The sequence below is a fragment of the Petromyzon marinus genome, chromosome 8 (assembly GCF_048934315.1).
Source record: "Petromyzon marinus isolate PM22_M1 ecotype Great Lakes invasive population chromosome 8, UKy_Petmar_22M1.pri1.0, whole genome shotgun sequence".
In the NCBI taxonomy this organism is placed as follows: Eukaryota; Metazoa; Chordata; class Hyperoartia; order Petromyzontiformes; family Petromyzontidae; genus Petromyzon; species Petromyzon marinus.
Window position 1 is genome coordinate 3,790,817 of NC_133674.1, and position 21,148 is coordinate 3,811,964.

General features: G+C 50.0%; 1 protein-coding gene across 1 annotated transcript; it reads left to right on the forward strand.

The window, feature by feature from the left end:
- The first annotated feature begins 13,308 nt into the window (after window positions 1-13,308).
- LOC142924090 (U3 small nucleolar ribonucleoprotein IMP4-like) lies at window positions 13,309-18,882 on the forward strand. The gene is made up of 4 exons (XM_076065523.1): window positions 13,309-13,438; window positions 14,693-14,816; window positions 16,282-16,353; window positions 16,785-18,882. The coding sequence occupies exons 1-3, from the start codon at window positions 13,391-13,393 to the stop codon at window positions 16,338-16,340; spliced, it is 231 nt and encodes a 76-aa protein (XP_075921638.1). The 5' UTR covers window positions 13,309-13,390; the 3' UTR covers window positions 16,341-16,353; window positions 16,785-18,882.
- Window positions 18,883-21,148: the final 2,266 nt, after the last annotated feature.

Sequence of the window (21,148 nt, forward strand, 5' to 3'; positions counted from 1 at the left end):
ATTTGCCCACTTGACAACTTGATTTCATTGGAATTTTTGCCAGGTGGTAGAGGGTTATCCATGGGGAGAAGATAACAACTCCGCCTGGTAAGGTCGTGGGGTTTGATCCCGAACCTGACGCATGTACATTTGGAGTTTGCATGTTCTCCCTGTGATCATGTGGATTATTCTGTAGGTCCTCTGGTTTTCCCCTCCACATTTCGAATCGACATGCATTCGTAGTATTTGGCTGCTATACATTTCCACGTGATAAGTTACTTTGTTAAGCTATCATTTGTGGGCAGGTCGCTTAAACAAAAAAATAACTAATAGGTCAGTGGACTTTCCCACGAAAACAAAAAAAGTTTGTTTAGTTAATCAGTTAACCACGCTATTAGCGGAGGGAGGGGGAGATGGAACACGCGGTACATACTTCAACAGCTCCAGGACAAGGCAGTGGTGTCCCCTGAAATCAAAGCTGTTTAGGACTTTGATGACGTTGTAATCTTCATTGCTGTCCTCACTCTGAAGTTCCAGAGCTATCTGGAGCTCCATCCTCTGCAATGTTTCTTCCTTGGAGCTGCGCAGAGGAAGTCCACAAATTAATTACTTACACTTGCTTAAGGGACACCCAGAGGCAAATGCTATTCAGAATTAATAATTAAATATACTTTCACCAGGTCTAACGGCATTGTGAGCTAGAGTAGCGTTCTCGACTCTCATTGGTACCATACGGGGCGCAGGAGCTGGCGTAGGGTACCCAATAGGATTTGAAGGTGAAGAGCCATTCAAATCGGATTGGTCATTCGGGAAAACTAAATGCATACGCCCGTTAAAACAACGCGTTTTCGTTATAACGTGGTTCTTCAACACTTTTTACACAATGCAGAATGTGTCCGTTGTAACAAGAAACGCGACCATTACAACATGGAACACGCACATTCTAACAAGATACGCACCCATTATAACACGGAATAAGCCCATCATGACGTGGTTTGTGAGTAGTCGACAACAAAATACTTTTTTGAGCTGCACTGTTGAGCGGTATGATACAGTACTCAGAATGATAAAAGTAACGTGACAGCATAGCCTCATTATGAGACCTCCTTTGCCAGTAACAAGATATAGTAATAGGTTTTACCCTTTTAACTGGCACAAAAACTGACACCTTTATTCAAGGCATCATGTTTGCAATAACCACAACACAAGCAGTCAAAATGCAAACAAAAGAGACAACTCTGATAATAATATGCACTGTCCTTGAATTTGATTGGTCCACACCCGAGACGGCTTTTCTTAGAGCCTAGTCTCCACTCTTCTGGTCCAACACCAGTGGAGACTAAGCTCTAAGAAAAGCCGTCTCGGGTGTGTTGAGCTCTGTCGTCCCGACAGGTCTGTAACTTTCACCTGAAGACGGCCGCTTGCATTGTGGCCGAAACGTCGTGAGAATTTTATTGTATTATTTTATTATTTTATTCTCATTCTACGTGACATTACCGAAAGAACCAAAGAAGGTGTCAGTTTTTGTGCCAGTTAAAAGGGTAAAACCTATTACTATAGCATAGCCTCAGTTATTGGTCTCATCATCTCACAGTGTATGCATACATTGCATCTCGCCAAACATTATTGTTACATTATTTATGGAGAGATTATTTTCGCTCAATGCTTTTTCGCTTAACGCGGAACTTTTCATGAATGTATCTACAGCATTAAATGATGACTTACTGTATTGTGGAGGTAATCTTGTAGCAATGGGATGTTTTGGCCGATACCAGTTCACACTGTGTGTGTATGTATTTTAAGCTTTAGAGACGAAAAACCAGAGTACCTAGAAGGAACCGATGCAGAACAGGGGTAGAAGGTACACACTCCACACACGATGGTGCCCGAGTCAGGAGCCGAACCAAGGCCCCCCTTCTCGCTGTGAAGCATGAGTGTCACCACCGCATTGCACGGCAATGGACTTAACAACGTCCGCCTCGTGATGGCACGTCTCTGAAGTCTTACCTCGACGGTGACACCAGGATCTTTACAGCTACCAGGGTGTTCCTCTTGTGGTCAAGGCACTGGATCACCTGGCCTTGACCTCCTTCCCCAATCATCTTGAGCACCTCATAGCGGTAGTGGAGGTGATCATGTCGGAACTGAACAAAAGGTACAATCATTTAAACTGACTATTGTTAAAATCACAACGTTTAAGAAGTGAGAATGTAATTTTAACAAAAACATTTGCTTGGAATTATGAAGTTATTTTAACCATAATTTGGAATGCTCAGATGTCTGCTGGCTGAGTCACCCTTAAAAAGAGCTTCTGAGCTCAATGGGCTTTACTCGGGAAATAAACTTCTGATTCAGATGTGTGCGGGTGAGTGCATTGGTGAGTGGGCGAGTGGGTCGGTGAGTGATTGAGTGGGTGAATGAGTGAGTGAGTCAGCAAGTGAGTGCGTCTGGGGGTGGGTGAGTAAGTGTGTGAGTGGGTGTAATTGTCGAATGCTTTGATACTGTCTGCTGGCGAAGATTCCCTTGAAAAATTGCTTCTTATCTAAAAGGGCTTTACTCGGGATTAAACATTCTGATTTTGAAGCGCGTTGGTGTGTGCCCTGGTTGGTAATTCAGGTGCAATAATAAGAAGCCACAAACCCCGCTATCTCTGGGCCCTGTGACCGCCCCCATGGCTGTAGTTTTGTGGTGAGCCTCACCAGAATGTAATTACGTTCGTCGTCATCATATCCATGCCTGTTGCATCCCTTGGGTTTGTTGTCGAGCGCAAAGTACCACACTTCTTGCATGGCTGCGAGCTCCAGCTTTTCGCGGTCGGTCAAGTGAGGGCCAAAGTGAGCCAGGATTTCTGTAGGCACGAGGAGAATAACAACAACAGGTGTGTGAACCAAACTTTTGAGCAATTTATAGAGTAAATATTTCAGGATTGGGATGTTTTTGCCAATCCCAGCTATGTATGTTGAAATTATTTTGCACCGCATGTAGCCAATGGTGCTAATCAACAGTGTGGGGGAAGGTTAATAAACTAACCACGCAAATAGGTTCCACACATCTGTTAGAACCATTAACAGACTGCGAGACAAGAAGGCTCACATGATCGAGTCACTCACCTTTCTGAAGAGATGCCGCGACAACAAGATAATACCGACCACATTTAAACTCACATCTGCTTCTGTCACTTAACCCAACTCTAAACGGATCTTATTCAGAGCTAGCCTTTCTCTAATCTCAGAGAGGATAAGACTACTCCGGCTTGAACTTGATAATTTAGACAAATGTCTCCTACAATCACACTTAACATTAACAGATAAAATGTCCGCATCTGATTGGAACCTTGTAGATAACATGACTGCTTCTTCTGCCACAACAATGTCTTCCAAATGCAAGGTTAACCTTATTGCTAAATTCAATAACTTGTCAAAAAAGAAACCAGATCCACACATAAAAAAGACTGCTATTAATCAGAGTAACAGCACAATCTCCGATAGCCTAAAATCGGTACTAGCTAGAGGGATGAATTTTGCTGTCACCCTCAAACACATCCCAGTGGATGATATAAAAACCCAGGTAGATGTAGCCCTCAAAGGCTTGGGACACATCCCGACAGACGTGGCAAGATTTAAAATTGCCACCATCTTTAAAAATGCTAAGAATCCTATTAATAACATCAGCAAGGACGAGCGCTCTGAACTCACCAAATTAAAAAATAGAGAGGACAAAGTCATCCTCTCAGCCAACAAGGGCAATGCTACTGTCGTCATGGATAAAACCACATTCAGCAACATAATCCAGGACCTTCTTAATGATAGCAATTACACCAAAATAAACAAAGATCCGACCAACTGCCTGGCTTTAAAAACAAACAATATCATTACCAATTCGACTTCTCTAATCGAACCATTCAAGCAGTTCTCCCTAAAACCTTCTGCTAATAGACCACCCAGATTATATGGTCTTCCAAAAATCCATAAAGAAGATACTCCACTTCGACCCATCGTTTCCACTATCAACTCACCTCCCTACAAACTGGCCCAATTTCTGTCTGAGACCTTGCTTCCATTCACGGGCAAGACTACCTCAGCAGTATGAAACTCAGCTCACTTTATCTCTCTAATCAAAGGCATTTCACTGTCCCCAGATGATTTGCTCGTCAGCTTTGATGTAGTCTTTCTGTTCACCAAGGTTCCTGTACCTGACACCTTAGCAATAATTGAAGACTTGGTCCAACATGGACTGAATGCTGATGTACCAACTTTGGTTAGGAACTGCCTTACTAACACTTCCTCTTTGTTTTTTTCGGTAAAGTCACATATGGATAAAATAAAATAAATGACGACGTTTCGATCGCAACACAAGCGGTCGTCCTCAGGCGGAAAAAAAATGCATGCAGCAGTAGAAACGCTGAACCAGCACTTACTTCACCAGGAATGGTACTTTCTACAAACAAAATGAAGGTACCCACATGGGTCCCCCCTTATCACCAGTGATAGCGAATGTTTTCATGGAGAAATTTGAAACTGATGTCATCCAGACATGCACCCAACGTCCTTCCTTGTGGAAGAGATACGTAGATCACACTTTCGTCATTTGGCCACATGGCCTGCCAACATTGAATCAATTTCTCAACAACATAAATTCCATACACCCATCCATCAAATTCACCATGGAAGTGGAGAATGATGGTAAGCTACTAATTCCTGGATGTTTTGTTTGAGAAGAGACCTATCTAAAACCTAATTCCCACCACCATCCGGCGCAGAAGAATTCCCTCATCAAACCACTACACCATAGGGCCACTGCATTTGCAACCAACACCACCAAGCCAGTGAACTGGAACACGTACACCAGACTCTTAAGATGAATGGGTACTGGGACAGCATTATTCGCAAAGCTGTTTCTCCAACCATGTAGAAACAATCCACTGAGACGCCTATCAAGACCATCACTTTACCATACATAGCAGGTGTTACCAAAAATATTTCCAAAATCTTAAACAAACACAAGATCCAAGTCCGATTCAATACAGTACACAAAATCCGTGATCTAATCCCATCCTGACATGCAATATCCTGGAGTCGACAAACTGAGTTGTACCTGCGGTAGCAGTTACATTGGGAAAACGAATTGACATGTCGCGGACCGTGTTAGCGAACACAAGGCAGATCTGAAACATCGCAGAACCAATACCTCTGCCGTGTCTGACCATTGTTATAACGCTGTGGGCTCGCGTGATATTGTTTTTTTCCGAGACCAAGGTACTCTGCAAACCTTCAGGTAACTATCAAAGGTTTTTTCATGAAGCCATCCAGATATACAAACATAGACATAACTTCAACCGAGAAGATGGATACAAATTGAGCAATCATTCGATGGATGTTTTTAACTAGGTAAAGCCTTAACTGGTTGTGGTTGTTTCCATCACACGCGCCAGGTACTAGTAGATTTTTCAGATTTACTTTCCCACCATGTCCCATACTCAGCTTACCACTTCTACCTCCGCCTACGTCCCCCCCAAGCCTCACTTCTTCTCCCCCTAGCGCTCACGCAGCTCCCCTCTCTCTCCCCCGCTTGCTCCTCCCCCCTTTCTTACCGATAACCTCTTGCCACAGCAGCTCTCTCACCTACTTCAGCATTTTATTATTGCTGTGGTTGTTCCACCTGATGAAGATTGATTGTGTTGCGATAGAAACGTCGTGATTTGTTTTATTTTATTTCTACCTAGGTGACATTACCGAAAGAGCGAATGAGTATAGATATTAGTTGTCAAACTTGATGATTTAAACGCGGATAGCTTCAGTGTTTCCTAATATTGGAAGAGCATTCAAGATGGCCGCAGAAGCAATTCTGAAAGCGTTTGATGTTGTTTCAGTACTGAGGCCAGAGCACAGATAATTATCCCCATGCAACATGGCCACCATGAAGTCCCCCATGTAACATGGCAACCATGATGCAGTCTCTAATGCAACATGATTACCATATTCTTGGTTCTTTCGGTAAAGTCACGTAGAAGGGAAACAATAAAATAATAAAATAATACAATTCTCACGACGTTTCGACTGCAACACAAGCAATCATCATCAGGTGTGAAAACCACAGCAAGAAAATTTCAATTTTTCTTGCTGTGGTTCTTGCTGTGGTTTTCACACCTGATGATGATTACTTGTGTTGCAGTCAAAACGTCGTGAGATTTTTATTGTTTTATATTTTTATAATTTTATTGTTGCCCTTCTACGTGATTTTACCGAAAGAACCAAGAATATGAATCCCTGCAGCCACGAAAGCTTTAAATCAAAACATGATTACCATTAAGTCCCCCATGTAGCATTGCTATCTTGATATCACCCATACAATCACCATAAAATCTCTCATACACCAAAGGCACTGTGACGTCCCCCATGCAACATGGCCATCATGATGTCCCACTATTTACCGTGGCCACTGTGACGTCCCTCATTACTGTTCTTACCTTTCGGCGATTTGCTACAGATGGAGCCGGTGCCGTCTGAGGACAGCGCACTCCACGTGGTGCAAGACGTGTCGTTACTCCGAGCCTCTCCAGCTCGGCTCATCTACACACACACAAAGACAAAGGTCCACCACATAGGCTTGATTAAGATGTTGGAGCAAGTGCAGAAGGCGAGCACTGAGCCAGCATCTCTGAGATCCTGGGCTCCACAATCAGGAGGGTCCTGCCGAGATGTTGTCGTTTCTCAGCATTGGAATATTTGGCCAATATCAGATGCCATGCTTGGATTAACAATGAAAGATGCGTGGATTTTGAGGTCACACGCAGGGATTGTTCAAATTGTTAAAGAGTGATTGGGGATCGGGCATGACGAGCCATGGCAAGGAGGGACAACAATGGCTGATAGTGAAGAATAATAACGGAGCGGCAGCCAAGGAAGGAAACACATCGGAGAGGAGAGCCACCAGAGAGATGGTGCGACAAAATCGGCGCTTGGCGGATTATTCCATCACAGCATTTGAGGGGTAGCAAGGTCTCAGGGAGGAAGGCATTCTCATTCATCAGTGGATAGATAATAGTGCTGTAAATGCTCACGCGTAGACAGGCAGGCACACCAACAGGATCTCGGAGACACACTCTGATAGACATACACATACTCAGGCGGACAAGGAGAAGCACATCCAGGTATACAGGTAGGTGACAGGTAGGCACAAGTCGAGGGGAAAACACACGTCCACCCATATTTTACCACACGAGTTGAAGAGCCACACGTACCTCCATGGCAGCAACTTGCAGAGTAGGGTGCTCAGAGCTCACTGCGTTTCTCGCACGGTCCGGGTCTCTGCGTGGAGAGCGGGAGACGCAGGTGAGGGTCACACAAAACCGATGGTGTGCGACAATACTCATGTCTAAACACGCGTCATGTCACAATGCGGACTCTCATCATCAACACGGACTCACATCATCATCACAGACTCACAACCTCACCACTCACCCACAACACGAAACACAACAAAAACAACAAAGACCGCCATTTGCCACTAAGCAGCAGCAAATGCCAGGCCAGGTGCACTTTGAGACCACGTGAAATGCTGAAGGCTCACTGACAGGTCACAGGTCAGACCCAGGTGCCAAGAGTTGACTGACTGAGATGACTGTGCCAACGTGCTACATTTCAGCCGCCCAGGTCAAAGGTCGTTGTTGTGAGCGTCGCTCCTTTGTTCGGACACCAGCAACACCGCGACAAACACCACCACTAGCACCACCACTAACACCACTACTAACACCACCACCACTAACAAAGACAGATCCCCCGTATAGCCTGAATATACTGTAGGGGCAATTTCTGCTAGCGAGCACCTATAAAGGTCGGCATGGCACACGAGGGGGTGGGTGGCTAACACCACGTCTGGCCGCCTTTGTCTCCCTAGCGGCGATGTTTACACATCGTACCAGGTATTCATTTGAGGCTGAGTCTACCTAGGGGAGGCCCAGGACCGGTTCAGATAATCGTTGCTGGTGTTGGCCGTGAGCGGAAATCGAACCCGGGTCGCCAGGTTTGTAGCGCAGCACGTTAACCGCTACACTACCGCTCCCCTCAACTAACACCACAACTAACACCAGCACTAACACCACTCCTAACACCACCACTAACACTACGAACCCTAAAAACACCACCACCAACATCAACTCCACCACCACCAACACCACTACCACTAACACCACCACCACTAACACTACCACCAATAATACCACCATCACTAACACGACCACCACTAATACCACCAACACCACCATCACTAACACCAGCAACAATACCTCGAACAACCACCACCACTAACACCACCATCACTAACACCAACACCACCATTATTAAGACCACAAACACCACCACTAACACCACCATCACTAACACCACCACCACTAATACCACCAACATTAACACCACCACTCCTGCTAATACAGGACACCAAAGACAACGATCCTCATAGAGCCTTAACAGGCTGTAGGGGCAAGTGCTGTTAGCAAGCAGTACGTATGAAGGCCGGCACGGTAAACGAAGGGGTGGGTGGTTAGCACCACGCCCGACCGCCTTTGTCTCCCCAGTGGCGATGTTTACGCATCGCACCAGGTACTCATTTGAGACCGGGTCACTGCTACACACAGACTCACACAGACCCACACACACGTACACAGACTCACACAGAGGCTCACTTAGAGAGACTCACACACAGACTCACATAGAAAGACTCACACCACCACCGCCACCACTCACCCACAGCTCGGTTCCACGCCTAACGGCCAAACTGCCAGGGGAAGCACGTGGCGCGAGACGCGGCGTGGTGTAATAGCCATTAGCTCCTCCCCCTCACCTAAGCTCCTCCCCCATGCTCCCTCTTTCCCCCCCTGCCCCTCCCCCTTCACAACCCCCCCCCCCCCAAGCATCCCCCCCCTCGCGACCCCCCTTGCCCCCCCTGGCAACCCCCGCCCATGCTCCCCCTCAAACCCCCCCCCTCACGCCCCCATTGCCCACCCCCCTCCCCCCGCTGCTACTTACAGTCAGGCAGGGGGCGAGTGGAGGCGGCGCGCGCTGTGGATTGTGGGTGGCGAGCGGCTGATTTGGTTTCCCGCTCACGGCCACCGTCAGTGGCTCGCGAAAGCTTCTGAAGCGGCGGCTCGCTGGGCCTCCTCTACGTCGACTCAGCCTGAAGGTGAGAACCTCGCGCGGTGTGCACACATCAGCAGTGGCGGCGGTGGTGGGGGGAGACAGAGGAGGCGCCTGGCCCACAGCCGTCACGTCCTAGACGCCTGCTGAGTTCACGGCGCTGCTTCAAGCAGAGCCCGGCCCTGCTGCTGCTGATGATGAGGCGCTGACGGTGGAAACCGGCCCCAGAGTGGCCCTCGTGTTGAGCCATAGCTGATGAGAGGCACTCCCACACTGCCGTGTGTTTTTATCCCTGGAGGGACGGGTTTGTTGTGGATGCGAATCGCCTGCTGCTGGAAAAGGCATCCACTAGAGGCCGCTATATAGAGGTATTTGGTCTACTCTTCCACGCTGGTCCGGACGTGTTGGAGCAAAGTGGCCATGCCCACACTTTACCCCACCACACGCAGGGCGTTAGCTCGCTGGATTTGCAATGCAGAGGTGCAGGTTAGATTTCATTCCCACTCACACCCACCGACACTCACTCAGCCACCCACTCAGCCACTCTCTGGGCATCTATGAAAAAAGCTTCATAGCTCATCGGATTCCTCCAGCAAAAACATACTGATTCTCACCCACCCACTCAGCCATTCACCCACCCACTCTGGCACTCATCCACTCACCAATTCACTCAGCCACCCACTCGGCCACCCACTCAGCCAACCCACTCTCTCACCCACTTCGTCACCGGTCACCCACTGCCACCCACCCACTTGGTCACCGGTCACCCACTGCCACCCACCCACTTAGTCACCGGTCACCCACTGCCACCGGTCACTCACTCTGCCACCGGTCACTCACTCTGCCACCCACCCACTCTCTCACCAACCCACCGACTCTCTTGCCAACCCACCGACTCTCTCGCCAACCCATCCACTCACTCACAGGGAGACACAAGGAGACAAGGGGACCCACATGGTGTGAGAGTGTATCAGCATCATTGTGGTTGTTGTGGTGGTTATGTTGGTTGTTATGGTTGTGGTGGTTATGGTTATGTTTGTGGCAGTAGTGTTTATACTTGTGGTTATGTAGCTGGTGGTTATGATTATATTTGTGGTTACGGCGATTATGGTCGCAGTGATTGTGATTATATTTGTTGTGGTTATAACCCGCGATGTATTTCGTCGAGGATGGATGCCGCCGCGTGCAGGAGTTGGGCGAGGCGGGAGTGAGCCACCTGAAGCGCCCTCTCCGACGGTGGTGAGCCGCCGGGCGGCCGGGCAGTGAGCAGCTCGGCCGGCGTCGCTTCTCCTCCCCCTTCCGGGGCTGCCAACCCCAGTGGTGTTGAGTCGTCCTCCTCTTCCACTGGAGCCCTGGTACGAGTTTTTCTTCGCGTCTCCATTATAGCGATTCATCTTACTATTTGGCTACTTCTGACGCCAGTTGTAGTGGGTGGAACGGAGAGCGAGACTTCTTACCGAAAGAACCAAAGAGTATGAACTTATATGGTTTATTTCATCTATTTTTAGTGGTTTGCTACCATTCCCTTTGCACTCCTATCGTTTTTGTATTGTTTGTTGTGACGTTATGACCCCGTGCCCCCTACTGGCACATCTTTGATCAAAGAGCTTTATAGCTCATTGGATTCCTCCAGCACAGAATCAATACCGATTCTGATGAGACCGGAACGAACACGTTTGAATCGAATCGCGTACTTCGCTTTACTAAAATAGTTGTGGAATCGATTCTTGTGGAATCTGTTCTCGTGGAATCGAATCATCGATATTAATTACAGAGATTCACCATCGATATTAATTACAGACATTAATCAACGACGTCGCTAGGAGTATCGTGGTGCCGCTCTGCAAACCTTCGGGCTACTATCAAAGGTTTGTTCATCAAGCCATCCAGATATATAAACACAGACATAACTTCAACCGAGAAGATGGATACAAATTGAGTAATCATTGGAAGAATGTTATTAACCAGGTAAAACCTTAACTGCTTTATGGTGTTGCCTTAACTTTCCGCATCTCTAATTTCTTAAGCTTCCCACTCCCAGCCCCGCTCTCTTCAGCACTCCCCTCCTCATACCCCCCCTCTCTATCTCTCCTCCCTGATCCTCCCCCCTTCTCTTACCTATATAGTCTCTTGTTTACAGCAGCTCTTTTGCCCACGTCGGCAATTGTTTCTTGCTGTGGTTTGTCCCACCTGATGATGGACGCTTGTGTTGTGCCCGAAACGTCGTGATTTTATTTATTTTATATTTTATGCCTATGTGACTTTACCGAAAGAACCAAAGAGTATAGCCCAAGAGAGTTTGTGTAGGTTGGAGCGGTAGTGTAGCACAGTAGGGGGCACAGGTGGTGCATCGGCCAGTCATCTCAGTCAAGCAACCAATGGCAACCTGGGTCTGTCTGTCTGTGACCTCCTGCTGCCAGCGGGCGTTCGACGCTTCATGTGGCCTTAACCTGCACGTAGCCTGGCACGAGCGCCGTGGTGACATCTCCACCACTTCGTGGCGAATGGCGGTTGTTGTTTATGGTCGTCTCGCGATTAGCACTACGCTGCACTACTAACCCAGCGACCCGAGTTAAATTCCCGCTCACGGCCAACACTGGTGACGATTCCGTTCCTGGGCCTCCCCTTGGTCAACTCAGCCTCAAATGAGTACCTGGTGCGTTGTGTAAACATCGCCACTGGGGAAATTAAGGCGGCCGGATGTGGTGCTGGCCACCTACCCCCCTTCGTGTATCAAAGGTGCTGCTCGTTAACAGCACTTGCACCCGACAGTCCTGTCGAAGGCTACATGGGGGATCTTTGTCTTTGTTTGGTGGTGCAGCTGAGGAGGCGCAACTGCACGGCGAGTACCTCTACCGCAAGGCGCAGGAGGCCAAGAAGGTCCTCGTAGAGGAGAAGGCGCAGCTCAAGAGGGCGCTCGATGGTAACGGGCGGCGAGACGGATCTAGAGATGGGCTCGCGACGACAAGACAGACGAGAGACAGCGAGACAGACTAGAGACGTTGAGACACGCAAGACAGACTAGAGACGGATCTAGAGACAATGAGACACGCAAGACGGACTAAGATGGGACAAGACGGTCTGACAATACAGGCGAGAAGACAACCGCGCGTTGGAAAGCGTTTCCGAATGAGTCCATGCGTGCGCATGATTTTTCTTCCTTGTTAATTCTCCCCTGCCCGCCCCCCACCCACTGCCCCCTGTCCCCCTGACGTCGTCACCGAAGAAAACCTGGTGCTGCCTACGGACCTGCGGTGGGAGGCGCTTGAACTCCAGAAGGCCGTGGAGTTCGACCAGGGAGGGGAGGGTGATCTCACATCCCTCACCATCACGTCTCCTCGCATCTCTCTCTCTCTTCCTTCCCGCGAGACTCCCGAGGCAGAGGGATAAGCGTCGCGCGTCTCCGCCCGCTAGACACGCCGAGTCGGCGCGCATCCCCGGCTCGCCGTCGGTCCTTCCTGCCAAGCGGTGGCACCGTGTTTTGCCGCGGAGGTTCGCGGTTCGAGAACGGCGGGCCCTCAACCCCCCCCCCCCCCACCGATTTAATGGGTTTAATGCCGCAGTTGCGTTGACCGTAAATACTGCACGGCGATTGCTTCCCAAGTGGACTTTGAAAAATCCCGTGGCGTGAACGTGGAAAAAGAGTCGGCCGTGTGTGTGTGATGGCTGGCGTAAATTTTTGTGGAATGTCAAATGAAGGCTGTGGTCACCACATCACGTGTGCTTCTGGAGCAGTCTTCCTTCTGGAGCGATCTTCCTTACAATATTAGGAAGCCACTGGAGCTTTGCACTTTTAAATCATCGTCTAGATTGACAAACTCATTTCTTGAGAACTACTTTTTGTGGTTAGTTTGTCACACTTCCGATTGCCACGGTTGGCTACGTGCTGTAACAAAGAGGTTTAACATGCACTGACCCACTCATTCACTCACTCATCATTTTACTCAATTTACCCACTCACCTGCCATATCACCCACCCACTCTTGCAATTGGGACTCATCCAGGTCTCATTATTGCTCAGCTCGCTACACAAAATCAACGCGATCACTGCAGAGTGATATTCTAAACCATTCCTGGTCGCTCCTTCCATCCACCCACACACACACCTTCACTCACCTGCACGGGGAAGTATGGCAAATGATAACCTACCCTCTCCGTCCCCCCTGCCCCATCTACCACCTCTTTCTATCCACCCCCCCCCCCCCCCCGCCGTGTCAGTAGGAGTGAGCAGCCACATGGATGACGAGTACCGCTGAGCCGGCGTGAAGGACCCACACATCATGGCGACGACCTCACGCGACCCCAGCTCCCTCAAGCGGTTCATCAAGGTGCGGGCACGGGGTCACAGGGGCTACAGGGTTTGGGGTCACACGAGGAATGTGGGTCCTCGTGTATTGCATGTGTACAAACGCGCAAAGACAGAGGTCCCCCATATAGCCTTAACAGGCTTTTGGGACAGGTGCTGTTTGCGAGGGTGTAGGTGGCTAGCACCACAACTGGCCACCTTTATCTCTCTGGTAATGATGTTTACACACCGCACTAGGTACTCATTTGAGGCTGAATTGATCTAGGGGAGGCCCAGGACCAGTTCAGATAATCGCCACTGGTGTTGGCCATGAACGGAAATCAACCTCGGGTCACTAGTTTTGTGGGGCAGCATGCTAACTGCTAAATTACCGCACACACACGTGTTCTCTATCGGCTTTAGAATCAGTTCCTTGCACCTCACACGAGCCGTGTCGACCAATCATCGGGCTTGTGCAGTGTGAGACAACTCGCATCCGTTGAGTTAACCAGAAGAAATCTGGTTGTTGATGAAAGGTGGAGGCTGTGTGGGGGGGGGGGGGGTCGTAAGTGGTGGAGCGTTGGACACTTTGGTTTGGTGCATGCAGCTTTTGTCAACTTCAGTCCTCGCGATTCAGTCCGCCTTTTCCCGATGACCGATCCCTTCCATTCATCGAAAATGTATCTACTGTAGCACTACGCACGGTCGGTGGTCACGGAAAGATGTACCATTGGGGGCGCCACTGTGGCGAGATGTTAACTCCCTCACCTGGTATACAGGAGGTCGCAGGTTCAATCCTGACCCTGATGCCTGCTGTATATTTGGAGTTGCGTGCCTCTTTCCGAGGAGTTGCGTGGATTTCTCTACAGGTCCTCCGGTTTTTCCCTCCGCATTTAGAATCGACGTCCGTTTAAGAGTATTTGGCTACTATAAATTTCCACATGACGATAAGCCACTTAGTTGAGCTATGATTTGTGGCCAGGTCGCTTCTGGAAAAGAGCTGCATAGCTCAGTGGGCCTTACCTGGTAAAATAAAAATAGTAAAGTTTTTCCAATGGTGTATCCCAGTTGTGCCAACACGGGGTTTGGCGGCCCCGTATACCGGCACGGCTCGGCTCGGCTTCCGCAATGGAAAAAACAAACAACACAACCCGAGTCGGATACAGTGGGGGGGTGGGGAAGTGGGGGGGCGAACGCAGCGTGGCCGGGAAGGACGCCGGTGGAAAGAGCGGACTCGGCGTGTGACCGCTTGCTGTCATGTTACCACACCACCACCACCCTCCCACCACCACCGCAGGAGATGAAGCTGATCCTGCCGAACGCTCAGCCGATGAACCACGGAGGCCACAAGCTGCAGGCGCTGGTGTGGGCGTGCTGCGCCAACGCCGTCAACGACTTCATCGTCCTGCATGAGCACCGCGGTATGCCAGGCACGCGCACGCACCACAGTCGACAAAGCTCCCCCGTGTAGCCTTTAACAGGCTGTCAGGGCAAGTGCTGTTTGTCGAGCGACCTACGAAGGCCGGCAGGGCACACGGCGGGGTGGGTGGTGTGGTCATTACCGCATCTGGCCCCTTTTGTCTCCCCACTGTCGATGCTTGGACACACCGGAAATCAAAGTCAGGTCACCGGATTTGTAGTGTAATGAGATAGCCACTCCGCTCCCGCTCCCCGGTGTGATGCATGGTGTGACGTGTGTGATGCGGTGCAACAGACGGGGGATGGAGGTGTATTTATCTGTGCGTACGATGTGCGGTGTGTAGTATGACGCTGCAGACGGGGGATTGTGGTGTCTTAACTGTGTATGTGGTGTGATGTGGTATGATGCCGCAGATGGAAGGGCAGTGTGTTTAACTCTCCAGTACAGTCTGTGTGACACCTGTGGTGTGTCTAACTTTCCGGCGTGCTGTTCATGTGACACGTGGTACGATGCCACGGTGTACTTGACACTCTCGAGCGTGGTGATGCGGCACGACATGCGGACGTGGACATGATGTCCGAGGCATTCCCACACCTCGTGATGCACAACTTCACGTCGCGACTCGGAAAGAGGGTGCGTGCGGGCACCGTGCCAGTCTCACCCACATCTTCCTCCCCCATCCCCAAAGCACAAAGATCCCTCGTAAAGGCTATAACCCTTTCTCATTTCCATGATGTACATATACGTTGTCGGAACGGAACCGTAAGAAAAACTCAAGTACGTCTTCTGACCTGAAGACATACCGAGGCTCCCATAAGGCCATGCGGGAGGGCGTGTGGCACAGTTTTGTTCCATAGAGTGCCGGTCGTGTCACTACGGTTCTCTGCGGTGAGGGCAACGCCTTTTAAAAACAGCAGCGCTACGCCTCTATAAATAAAATTAACGCCGAGCCGCTCGCGCGTACCGAGATTCATCTGTGAACGTGACACCTACCACCCGGCAACTTGCAGATGTCTCGGAATGGGAAAGAGTGAGCAGACTTTTGGGCCAGGTGCTGTGTGTCCGCCTGTATATTCGGAGTTTGCATGTTCTCCTCCTGGTCACTTTGATTTTTCTCCAGGTCCTCTGGGTTTTTCCCTACACATTTAGAAACTTGAATTTCGAGTATTTTGCTGCTATACATTTTTATGTGAAAAAGAGCTACATAGCTCAGTGGTAAAATAAAAATAGTTTCGTTTTACTTTAGTTTTCGCGCAACAGCAAAGAGTTTTTATTTAACGCCATCTCTGAAGCTGGAGGCGCGTAATGTTGTTCATTTGTTAATGCATCCGCAGTTTTAAACAGGGTGGCCGCTGGCCTCTAACTGGCAAACGTCTGCGAGGACACGTAATGAGAGTCCAGCGCGGTCCGTGTAACTTGCCGCATCCCCTCCCGTGACTTCTGTGCCCCCCCCCCCCTCCCAACAGTGTACAACGTCTACAAGCTCGACGGCAAGGACATCGAGTTGAAGGAGGTGGGACCGTGATTCGAGATGGAGCGTAAGTCTGCCTGACACATTGTTACTCGTCTCCACTTTACACCCCTGCAGAGGCGGTGGAAATTCCACATTCCTTGTGGACTTCCCTACGAAGTGGTTGTAAATTTTATCGACCCCTGAGAGGATGATGGGCTGAATGTAAGAGTCTAGCCTCGGGCTAGGTGGCCCGCGGGTGACTTGTAGAGCGGATCGGAACTTGAGTCGGTGGGGTCGCTGCTCTGGTCGCATTCGCTGTACCGTGACCCGACTCGCATTCCCCCACCCCGGATGCGATGTGTAAATTCAAAGATGATCGGACGTAATGCTGGCCACCCACACCCACCCCTTGGTGTGCCGTGCTGGCTTTCCTACATGCTAACACACGAAGCACTTTTCCCACGCCGTCTGTTAAAGGCTGCATGGGGGGGATCTTTGCTTTTGTGTGTCGCGCAGTCTACGAGATTAAACTGGGCACGCTGGACAACGCGGCCACCGCCGAGGTGGAGTGGCCTTGGTGACCGTACATGAACATGGCGAAGAAGAGGAAGTTCCTGAGCGTGGAGTGAGGGAGGGGGGCGACTTCCCCCCCCCCCCCTACGGGCCTGGGGGGAGGGGCATTGGCGGGGGGGTTTGTCCCTGGACAGCCGGAGTTGGAGTCGAACCTCGCGGCGCTCTCCGCCGAGGCTCGAGACGTTGAGGAGAGGTCGCCGCGTGGATAGGTCAGTGCGTGAATCGCTGTTCCAACCCTCGTCACACACGCGCATCATACGCGTCACACACACATTGCGGATGTACATTTATCAAACACAAACATGCACATCGTCGCATGCGTCGCACACAGAAGCACACAATTGCACAAAAAGACAAAGGTACTCCGTATCGCCGTTAACAGATTGCTGGGGCAAGTGCTGTTAACGGGTAGCACCTATGATGGCCGGCATGGCACAGAAGTGGTTGTGTGGCCAGCCCCACGTCTGGCTGCCTTTGTCCTCCCCAGTTTTGCGATGTTATACACACCACACCACGTACTCACATGGCTGAGTTCATAGTGCGCTAACTGCTGCACCACCGCTCCCCAAACGGTGTACATACACGCGTACACAAAACGAAACATTAACATTTATTTAAGTAACAAAAAAGAAAATACCAAGTCAGGCAGATGGAGAAAGTGGCGTGTCGCCGTGCACAGCACCGCTCTCGTAGCTACTCACCTAGGGTGGGAGCTCTTGGCTTCAATGCCACCCGGGATGTTTAGATGTGAAAACCTGCCATAATATTTTTGGGAAGTCACAAGCGCCTTAAGTTGCATCTCATCTCGACCATTTTAATGGGCACCCCCCCCCCCCCCCCGTAGCTGTCCCCCTGTGGCACAAAATAAACTAACAAAACTAATCTATTTTTATTTTACCAGGTAAGGCCCACTCAGCTGTATAGCTCTCTTTCAGGAACGACCGGGCCACAAATGAAAGCGCTATAAAGTGGCTTGTCACGCAGAAATATATAGCAGCCAAATACTTTTAAACGCATGTTTCTAAATGTGGAGGGAAAAACCGAAGGACCCAGAGAAAAATCCACGCGGTCACGGGGAGAACATGCAAACTCCAGATATACAGGCGTCGGGATTTAACCCACGACCTCTATACCAGGCGAGGCCCCAAGGTGAATCAGCACTTGGCCTGCGAGCGGGTATTATTAGTCTGTCAGTAGGGGGTAATGATTCCGGATTTCAGTCTCAATTGAAACTGAAATCTGGAACACTTTTGTCATATTTTGCTCGTATAAGTGTGTTCATAAAATACAAGTTTGGTCATTGAGAGAGTTATAAATGTCCTATACGCATTTCATGTTTATTGTGTTTTTTGTATTTAATGTATGAAGAAAATACAATTTTGTATATGCTACAGTATGTTTCACACGTTATTCAGTGACACTGCATATGACGGGCAATGTTTGGGGCAATCGGCCTTCAACATGGAAAATACATAGAGGCCACATGACCCGTGGCCACCGCCACTTCAACCGTGGCCCCACCACTTCAACCGTGGCCCCATTGGCACGTTGATGTGTGGCTCTGCCTTCACCTGTGGTGAGAATGAGACCAGAAAAATTACAGGAGGCCGACTCCATATGAGTCCGTCACGCTCTGGATCTCGCTAATGGGACGTCGGATGAAAATAAAACATGGAAGCGACAAGTTTCTTCTCTGGCGAGGACATTCCCACAAGATTGCCACCTTTCCCAATTAATGGAATTTGCCCCAACATCACCCTGATCCAAACCAGCAGGAGCTGAAATCTTCCAGAAGGTTCAGGATTTATTGGTACAATCGTTCGGATGTTGGTGTCCGCATGGACTTGCATTTAAAACCCCCGGTCCGCTTGACGTCTTTTAAACAATACCTGTGGTCGGGTCCGCTCCCCCACCTTTCTATCCCCTGCTTTTTTTTTATAACCGGTGTAGTATATGTTGACGGTGTGTGCGTGTATCACAACGCGATTTTTACCGGGCCCTCGAATTGCCTCAAGAAATGAATAAACAACACCTGTCGCTTTGCTGTTGTGATGTCACCACGAGGCGCCGAATGACGGTGGGACGGCGTCGTCGCACTCGTCGAGTGGACAAGGGCTCCGTGAAATGACGGTGCGGATTGCGCCAAGCGTATAGAGGTCGCCGATTGCACGCCGCTGTGGCTCAAACACTCGTGGGTCCACCTCAAAGTTCCTGTGCCCATTTGAACCTCATTGCCTGCGATGATGCTGCTGCTGCCATGGAAGAACACACGTGGCGCCCTCTTGTCTCTCCATGTTGTCTTTCACGTCCCATCGCAGTTTTCAGGTCACTTGATGTTTACAGCCTCCGGTAAGGAGGCAGTGAGGTTCAGCCGCTCCATTTTTCTTCCTTTAGTGCACAGTACCGTACACGGATACGGGCACAGTACAACACCGTAGCTTTATTGATTGTTCAACAAAAAAGACCATCCCTCGCCCAATCTAGTTACCTATACGGTGTAATATATGGCGAGACATTTGTTAACGTAAAAAAAATGGAACTGTAATGCTGAAAATTATACTCCATGAAACTCGGGGTTTTATGGAGTATCTGAGGGCTTCTCAACGCTTCATGCCTCGCCCCCACTGATGCCCTCTTCTCCCCACTACTACTGACGATTGTATGTAGGGTGTGTAGGCATTTACTTCCGACTGTTGTATGTAGGGTGGTGGTGGTGGTGATGGTGGGAGTAAATGAGATTTAAAACTGGGTGCTTAACTTGAACTCACCACCACTCACATCATGTATGCACTCATCCGCCATCTTGCTCACTGACCCTGTTTCCGTGTTGATGGTGTGAGTCCGTATTGATGCTGTGAGTCTGTTGATCGTGTGAGTCTGTTGATGCTGTGAGTCTGTGTTGATCATGTGCGTCTGTGTTGATGCTGTGAGTCCGTGTTGATGGCTCGGGGGCACGGTACAGAGGGGCAGTACAACTGTAGAGTAATAGTTGTTGTCCAGCAGCGGCAACTGCGGTGGACGGGGAGTACACACGCCAGTGAGCCTCATGCGGGTTTGTCAGCAGGGCGGAGGCACTGGGGCAAGGATCACAGAGACCCTCCCTGGAAGACACTGGAACCCGCTCGTGGGTTGGAGAAGGGAGGCGCGGCCGAGTCGGATAAAAGCAGCGGAGAGCGAGAGCTCGTGGTTGCACGTTCTGGGAAGTGGAGTCGTCTCGTCGGCACTGTCGTCTTTGCCGACTTGGTCGCTGCCGTCTTCACTAGATAATTGGGCGGCCGGATAGTTGTTGGCTGTCTCGGTCGATGCCGTCAGTGTAACATGGTGGGGGTTGTGTCTAAGCTAGGCTATTTGACTGGGAGAAGCGAGGGCGAGTCTGTGAACCTGATGGTGTTAAATAAGGAAGGTGCGGAAGGTACGGGAGAGGATGAGGAAGATCGTGGGATGGATGGGGGAGGATGAGAAGATAGTGGGAGGGACGGGGGAGTAAGGAGGTGGGAGGGATGTGAGAGAAAGAAGGAGATAGCGGGGGGGACGGGAGAGGAAGAGGGAGATGGTGGGAGGGAAGGGGGCGGAAGAGGGAGATAGTGGCAGGAAAGGGGAATGAAGAGGGAGATAGTTGGAGCGACTGGGGAAGTAGAGGGAGATACTGGGAGTTATTTGGGAGGATTAGGCAGATCGGTTAGAGTAAGAAGGTGATAGTGGGAAGGAAGAGGAAGGAAGAGGGAGAGAGTGCGAGGGATTGGAGATGCAGAGGGAGATAGTGGGAAGGATGGGGGAAGAAAAGGGAGATAGTGCGAGGGACGGGAGAAGAGGGAGATTACTAGTAGAGCCAAGTGGGAGGAAGAGGGAGATAGTGGAAGGTACTGGGGAGGAAGTGGGAAATGGTGGGAGGGACGAGGGAGGAAGAGGGAGATGGTGGGACGGATTGGAGAGGTAGATAGTGGGAGGGACGCGGGAAGAAGAGGGAGATAATAGCAGGGACGAGAGAGGAAGAGGGAGATAGCCACTGATGTTCGCCGTGGCCAGAAATTTAAACTCGGTTCACAAAGTTCATGGTGTAGTGGGTGTTGAGGTGGCATATCCTGGCTGGCCAGGAGAAGGCAGTACAGCAAGTGGGATAAGCACCATCTCTGTCTGCATGGGATAGAGGGTTTCCCCCTTGCACGAGTGGGTTTTCTCTGGGTACTCCTGTATCCCCTCACGTTTTTGAACGCTCAGTAATTGCCCAATTGAATTATTGCTATGCACCGCGACGTTCGTTTTGCTATGTCATGTGATCAGAATTGGGCGCCACGGTGGCGAGATGT